Source organism: Anopheles stephensi, chromosome 3 (assembly GCF_013141755.1).
Source record: "Anopheles stephensi strain Indian chromosome 3, UCI_ANSTEP_V1.0, whole genome shotgun sequence".
NCBI classification, from domain to species: Eukaryota; Metazoa; Arthropoda; class Insecta; order Diptera; family Culicidae; genus Anopheles; species Anopheles stephensi.
The window spans coordinates 50,732,946-50,740,468 of NC_050203.1; the positions used below are offsets into that span (position 1 = coordinate 50,732,946).

General features: G+C 44.7%; 2 protein-coding genes across 9 annotated transcripts in view; both read right to left on the reverse strand.

Annotated features, from left to right (window-relative positions):
- Window positions 1-331, reverse strand: part of LOC118514514 (sodium/hydrogen exchanger 3) — a 61,086-nt gene extending 60,755 nt beyond the window's left edge. For 4 of the 7 annotated variants that reach the window (XM_036061475.1, XM_036061474.1, XM_036061480.1 and 1 more), the window contains exon 1: window positions 150-331. The gene's annotated coding sequence lies outside the window, so the exon portion shown is untranslated. The remainder of the gene's footprint in view (window positions 1-149) is intronic. The other 3 variants (XM_036061476.1, XM_036061477.1, XM_036061479.1) reach the window with 1 other exon arrangement.
- Window positions 332-1,703: 1,372 nt separating this feature from the next.
- Window positions 1,704-6,320, reverse strand: LOC118514559 (transcription elongation factor S-II). 2 transcript variants are annotated; one of them, XM_036061550.1, is made up of 3 exons: window positions 5,872-6,320; window positions 5,687-5,797; window positions 1,704-3,789 (listed from the first exon to the last, which is right to left on the reverse strand). In XM_036061550.1, exon 3 carries the CDS (start codon window positions 3,703-3,705, stop codon window positions 2,857-2,859), a length of 849 nt encoding a protein of 282 aa, XP_035917443.1. In that variant the 5' UTR covers window positions 3,706-3,789; window positions 5,687-5,797; window positions 5,872-6,320; the 3' UTR covers window positions 1,704-2,856. The 2 variants fall into 2 exon arrangements, with proteins under 2 accessions (XP_035917443.1, XP_035917442.1); XM_036061549.1 differs by lacking the exon at window positions 5,687-5,797 and having other exon boundaries at window positions 5,872-6,318.
- Window positions 6,321-7,523: the final 1,203 nt, after the last annotated feature.

The window sequence follows — 7,523 nt, forward strand, 5'->3', positions numbered from 1 at the left end:
AGGAAAGGTTTGCATTTTACGCCATCTTTCCTCTCTTCTCAAACTTAGCACACTTGGCCTGATTATTCCCATAAGCACTGCGCCATCACTAAATAAACCTCTACATAAACTATTATATTTTATATAGCTTTATAAATGTTTTATCTTACCGAAATTGGACTCCAGAAAAACTTTGGAACACTCAACTGTGGAAGATCAATCACTCAGCTTACAACCACGAGGCACTACACAGTTCGAATATTCGGACGACACAATCGAAACAACGCACTAGCAAGTTGGGTTCGGGACGGAACCGTCCCACAGAACGATGAGTGCACGACTGAGCGTGGCCAGCTTAGACGAGCGCCATTACCTTCGGTGACCAAGAACTCGAAAGCTTAATCAAACAAAACCCTCAACTAGCACACCCGTAACTACAGCCAACAGCAGCCTGGTCTCGGTACTCCCCCCCCGGTAGCACCCGGTGTCGGGCTTGATTCCGTTTCTTTTTATCATTTTAATTAGGTAGCCAAGTTGTCATTGACACACACGCACACACACTCTGCCAAGGTTGAGGATATCCTTTTGGGGTGGGGGGAAAAGATTGAGTAAATTGAAATTCTAACCTTCCAAATTGTACGTCCAATTTGATGTCTGCGTGTGCCGTGTACTGAGAGGAAGCAGAAGTAATCGTTATCGCAGGCGCAAATGGTCAAATTGTGGGTGATAAAAGTTTATCTTCCCGACACGAGATGGAACACTGATAAACAAATTAAAAAAAGGCGTATGTAGATCAGCGTATTATTACATTGCATGATGAGCTGGGAGCGCTGGGACATTGAAGGGGAAGCGGGATTGAGCTTCTGAAAATTTATGCAATCATTGTAAGATACCTGATGTACGTCATGCCTCGTGCAAACGGTCTACACATCTTTGGTGAGCGCTACACATACGCTAGGAAGAGTCAGGAGTAGGTAGAATTCTTTACCATGACACATGAATTCTCTTACCAGGGTTTATAGAATATTATAGAATATTTGCATACTGTAAGGGCTAAATTAAGTTAAGGTCAAATACTTAACGTTGAGGTTAAAGTAGAGATTTTAGTTCCAAGAAAACTCCAAAGTCCCCAGACTTGCATATACCAAACAGGTCTATTGGCTATAATTGTGAGGGAAGTGAGATGTTTTAATTATTAAATCGTAATATAATAAATACTACAACTATTCTGTTACTGCTGTTGGTTTTAATCGAAATTCTTTGAGAACGCCGTTGGCATCATCTGATTCTCGATAAGTAGCAACGGTTTTATTTAAATCAATCAATTCCTGAGAGTGGAAGTACTGAACTCTGTCGTCTAACCCAATGCTGAGGAGAGTTTACTTCCGCTATCGGCCACTGGGGGCGCTGCGGAGCTAAAGAGAAATTTTTAAATTCATCAGTCAGTGTTGAATCCTTGCATACACCCTCATCAAGCATCCTAAAAAGCAACAGAATGAGCAAATTAAGGCAATTCTTATGTAAATAAACGTCTACGAATAGATAATCATGTGTTTTTGTTACACACGTTTTATTTCTAAAGCAGAAACAAAAGGAACGAAACTATCAGGTAAATTAAAGCCAAATTTCTTTTTGAGCTACGCTGTGACACGGGGTGTAGCATAGATTACACCGTGATGCCGATTGTCTACGTTCGGATCATTGCTGGTGCTACACAACCTTGGTACAGAGCAGGAGAACAGTTCTAGTTTCCAGCAAGCTTGGTACACAAAAATACGCGCAACGCCGCAGATGTCTCACAATAATGCACACACGCTGTTTTTATCTAGCAAAACGTGACGCAACATTACATTTTTTACTTACTTATATACACAATTACACATTTACGCTTCCTTCTTTAGCTTTCCCTACTAATCGCTAGGTGCCTATTCAGTGCAGTTGGCAATCACACACACACACACTCACACATACGCACTTTCCATTACTAACCTAAGATTTGTGATTTTGTGGATGGGGTTCCTGCCGTAGGAAATGGGCGGGGGGGGGGGGGAACACAACTCTTCTTCCGGGAGAAGGGGACCTGTTGGCCATATACAACCTGAACCAGACGCCTTTGAGATCTCGCTAACCACTTCTCGCTACTGTTTCGTTACTTCTATTGCAAAGGATTCGTTTGATCTGCATGGTGGTGGTGGTGAGTGGTGAATGTTGATGTTTCACCGGAGAAGGCATTTCTTCTCGAAACGAGAAGCGCGCCACTACATTCAAATAATTCTAACGGCATTCTATGTAGAACGACACCTAACCACCGATTCTTACGCGATATCGTTCCTGACTGCCTCGTGGCTAACAAAAGTTACGTTATTGGGAACAGAAATCCTACATCGAATTAACACTATGCATATTGGGATTGCATTGTTCAGCCTCAGAAAGCCGAAATTAGCTTCGCAGGAAAATCTAAATCTCATGCCGTACGGGATGGTGTGGTGGTGGTGATCCTGGACACTTAACAGTTAATCCTAATCGCGCAAACGAAAGTAAGTTTATAATATATATATAGAGCGATTTAGTTATAGAGCAAAGTTACGCGCCTGTTCACGTATAACCCCTTACAGTGTGCCATAAGCTTTGCCAGTATGTAAAACCACATTCTTTCCCCCAATGTGTGTCGACCTCTCACCAACTGCCATTTCGCATTTGCGTTTTGCTATCAAAACTTGTTAAAACCGAGCTTGTTATCGTCCATCGTCCCGCTAATGCCGTTACGTTTGGAGGAAATGATCGAGCAATGCCTTTCCTGCCTATGCGGAGCCGGCAAGCGTCAAGAAACCGTAGATCGTCGATCCCGACCCCAAACAAATGGAACGCGAACCCGTTCTAGCAAAACTTCCAACGGTGGCCACACTCGTTGCACATCACGAACGTGGTCATAGGCTCGTCGGCGCTTCTCGTCTGCAGCTGGTTGTACGTGCAGTTGCGCTTCTTGCACTTGCCACACTTGAGCAGATCGGTCTTGGTGCCCTGCACCGTCGCCAGCTGCGCATCGTTGATCGCCTCCTTTACGAACCGATCGCGCAAATGCTTCATCTCGTCGCTCGCCATCTCCTCGGAGGTCATTTTGGCGAGCCGCTGGGCAGTGATGGCGCCGCTAACAAAGTTTGCCCGCAGGCTCGGATTCTTCGGATCCTTCAGGTTGGCGACACGCGACCGCACCCGATTCTTGTACCGCATGTCCGTGTTTTTGAACTCGACAAAGATCGCTTCCTCCAGCTCCTCGCCCAGCTCCTCCGGCGACTGGCAACCCTCCGGCGGTTCGCCATCAACGCGCAGCGCGTTCGCCAACATTTCTCTACACTTCAGCCGCACGGCATCGGTCGTGTTGCTGCTCGACTGGGACGACGCACCGCTCGAAGGTGGAGCCTTCGATTTGCTTTCCTTCTCACGATCGTAATCCTTTTTGTTGCTACCAACGCCTCCGGCCCCACCGCTTCCACTGTTCGCTTTCTCACCGTTCGCTCCACCGCTACCCGCTCCGGCGTTACCGTTGTCCGACGATTTGCTGCTCGATTTGCTGGACGATTTGCCGGACGATTTGGACGAATCCTTCGAACCATCCTTCGATGGTGGCGTGCCGGCGAGAAAGCGTTTCCAGCTTTTGATCAGTGATTTGGCCAAGCTTATCACCTCATCGTCCTTGCTACACTTGCGCAACTCGTTCACCGTCATTCCGATGCGCGTTTTCGTCAGTATGTCCAGGTCGATGTTCAAGCGCTGCAACTCGCGCAGCAGATCAAGCGCCTGCTCCTGACCCTAAAATGAAACATGCAGGAAAAATCCAAAGTTTATGCAATTGGAAGAATAATGTTTTTAATTGGTTTTCTTTTTTGATTTAGTTCTTCTAAGGTTGCTCTAGGATAAGTTAGGAATCTGAAGTCCTGGCTTACAACAGTTATTTTAGAATGATATAAAAGGATGATGGAAATGGAATAGAGAACAACAAGAACAAGTTTATCGTTTATTGATAGAGACTTTGGGTCTCTGAGACCTCATGACCCTCTGATCAATATGCCGACTTGCCCAGAAAGTGCCTTCTTAGACAAAGGAGTCAAGGAGTCAAGAAGGCCCTAAGAAGACCCGTGTCAGGACGAAATCTGAAGTCCAACAATAACGGAAAGTTGGAGGATGATCTGTAAAGCTTTGAAGTCAGCAGGAGATGAACCTTTGAACATGATGTGGCCAGCAAAATGAGGCAAGGAAGTGGAATATATGAGGTTAGACGAGATGATGTTATTCAGACAGATGATGTATCGCCTATTTTGTTAATAAGATAGGAGCCTAGTTTCAAAAAGAACCTTCTACGGATAGAAACCTAACAATAAGAAGAGATCCGAGATCATTATCGATGATCCTGGGAGCAATAGCTCACAGGACTAACCGGAGATTGATCGTCAATTGCAGCAAAAGAATGAGGAGCATTTTTTTACATGAAACCAAAACGATTTAAGCTTGAACTGGAGATGAAAACACCCGCTAAGGATACACAAAATGCATCTGTGCAATGATCGCAATAAGCGATGATCAGCAGCAGCTACTCTTCTTTTCGATTAACCCTCCGCCTGCATTCAGATGCAATTCGCCTTGCACATGTATGTTCACGTGAGTGTGTGTGCGTGTATATCTTAGTTGTTTGGGTGTTGTTTTGTTTGGGATGCAAAACCGGTTACTCTCCGGTTCGCTCCTTCGCGAGAGATGATGCTTCGTCTGTGAGCGTTGCAGCCTTGTTCTCGCTGTGCGCTCATTTTTCCTCGCAAGTGCGTGTGCGCGCGCGCGCGCTTTTGTGCCGGCAGTTCACGAAGTGACCGATCCACCGCCCCGCGAATGATACAACAAACAGTGTTCACCAGCGTAAGGGGATTGACGACAAAGAGTCACCCATGGGCCATGGGTGTTCTCTCGGCAGCAAAAACCCGACGACCAAATTTACACACAGCCTCCTTGTATGTGGAGCACTTTAACACACACACAGAAACGGGCGCGCGTCGAGCCGATTAACTTGCATACTACGATCGAAATCGATTGGAACCTTTGAGCAGCAGCAAAAAAAAAACGCGCAACTTCAATCGAGAACCGCGAGTAGTTGGCTCGCGCAAAAAAAAACACCACGGGACATACTTTTCGCGCGCGCATTCGTATATCGTGCAGAATGAAAACACACATCTCCTACCATCGGGCAAGCAATGTGTGGGTTAGATCGAGCATCGCCAATTTGACAAAGATTACGCAAAAACGAAACGTGGAAACTGCTAGCTGTGCTATCGTAAGGCTCACAAGAAACAACAAACCGCGGAGCTAAAACACGACACGACACAATCACACACAGTCGCTACATTTTTACACTCTCCAAACGCACAAATGTATTCACAGATGCGAATTTGCTCAAGTAATACTGTTGTACATTGTACAAAACTAAAACCCGCTTCTACCAAAGCCTTCGAAGCAGAACGGCCCCCGGGGGCCGATAAAACTGATTCGAGAGTAGGAAGAGAACAAAAAATCGCTCCCATTAGCAGACTCGCTACTGCCTCATCATTCTTTCGAGCGGGTTCTTTTTTTTTCGTCCCAGTGAGCCATGGAAAACATTTTACCATATCAACCAACTGAGCGGAAAATGAGATGCAACACACCACACTCACACACACACACACACCTGGGATGGGTGCACACTCAATGGTTATTATTTCCACCACACCGTAAAAAAATGCATTTCGCATGCAGCGGGTTAGAAGTGCACAAGAATTACGGAAGCATCTTCGCTGCCCTACGGAGGAGAATAAGCCATTTAGTTAGATCCCCCCGTGTCCCCGCACGTATGTAAACCCCCACATCGCTTACCGATCCATCCGACTGGGAGGTCATTTTGCCCAGCTTTTTCTGAATGCGAAACACCTCTTCCTCGACGTTCATCTTTTGGCCAGTGCACCGAAATTTGCCGTATAGGTTCTAGCTGCCCGAATCGAAGAAAACGCTGCAGAAGTGGAAGAAGCGGCACGTTCTGTGTATGCTGCTGCTGCTGCTGGTCTGGTCTGGCTAACCCAAGCTCGAAACCCACGCCTAAAATGTGACTATGGTAACACCGTTGCAGGGCCGGAACTACTGCTTCCCGTACAGTACAGCACAAGCACTTGCCGAAGGTGGGTGATAGTTTGCACTAGATTTTACTTTTACGTGAGAAAAACGCGGTTTTCAGTGGCCCGGGCGGAGGAAAACGTCTTCTTCGCTCTGTGTGAAAAAGCTACAGAAAACAACGAAGGTAAGATCGTGCGAGGTCGCATCATGCTGCTTGAGCTTCCGAGCCGCCATGTTGAACTCATGTTTGACAGATGATGTAATGCACGCGAGCTGAAGATGCCTTTCGATATTTTCAAAGAGGATGTGGTCTCTTAAAGAATATTTTCTTTTTCAATTATTAAAGCGATTTTAGATCATTAACGACAATTTTTTTTGTTTTGCATTAGCTTTATTTTATCGCGGTTTTAGAATTAAATTACCAAACACTCATTGTGGTAATGGTTCCGATTGTTCGCAAGAGATTGTACACTCTCTTTTTCTTTTGCGCAAAAACCTCGAAAGGTCCCTGTGGAAGCCTTCCATTTGTGAGTTTCTTGACTTGGTATAAATTGTTGCTGAAGAGTCAATCCTGCCTACAGGGAGGGGGTTCGGACGGGATTTAATTCCTGGTGATGTCGTGTCAAACAAGAAGATACCCGCATTGTATTTTACTTAACGTGAACGTTCGTTGTTTGGTGCAGAAGAAACAAAACTTTAAAAAGAAGTATCACTGCACTTTACTCAACATCTTTCGGGTTATGTGGCGACGAACGTGTGAAGTGAGGAAAAAATAAATAAAATGAATACCCACCTGATGTTTGTCTCATCTACAGCTAGAAAATACGAAATAAAAAGGTAGCAAATTTTCTCGTGTTTATTTCGCAGTTACATTCACGTGCTACCTTGAAGCGCCCATAGATAATAATTGCCAGCGCTAAAACCCAATGAAACCATGTCGACAAACCTACCCAAATTTCATGACCTGAACTATTCCCGACTTTGTTTTCAATATCGGCCCTCAATTATGATGTCGGAGAAAATGTGACCCTTTTCTTTAAAAAAATAGCCAAGTTTTGTCTCAAACATATTTGGTGTCGCGGAAAAGCGGAAACAAGCGTCAGTTGAATATGACGCATAAACAGAAGAAAATAACGCTTTTTTTATTCCTTCTTTTGAGTTCTCAACATCGTGTTTAGCAAACACGTCAAAATTACATTGCTGTCAATTCTCTCCCAAGAACAAACGTTTTCACTCTTTCATCAGCAATTTGTACATAGGAGCGAATCTTCAAAACTTCACTAATAAGTATCTCTCTGCAGTACCCATTATCACCAGCATTCAAATGAAACGGTGTATTAATAACTAATAATTTCATCCTCAAAATGAAATACAATTCCAAACTGAGGGAAACTAATAAAACAAAAAAAACGTATGAT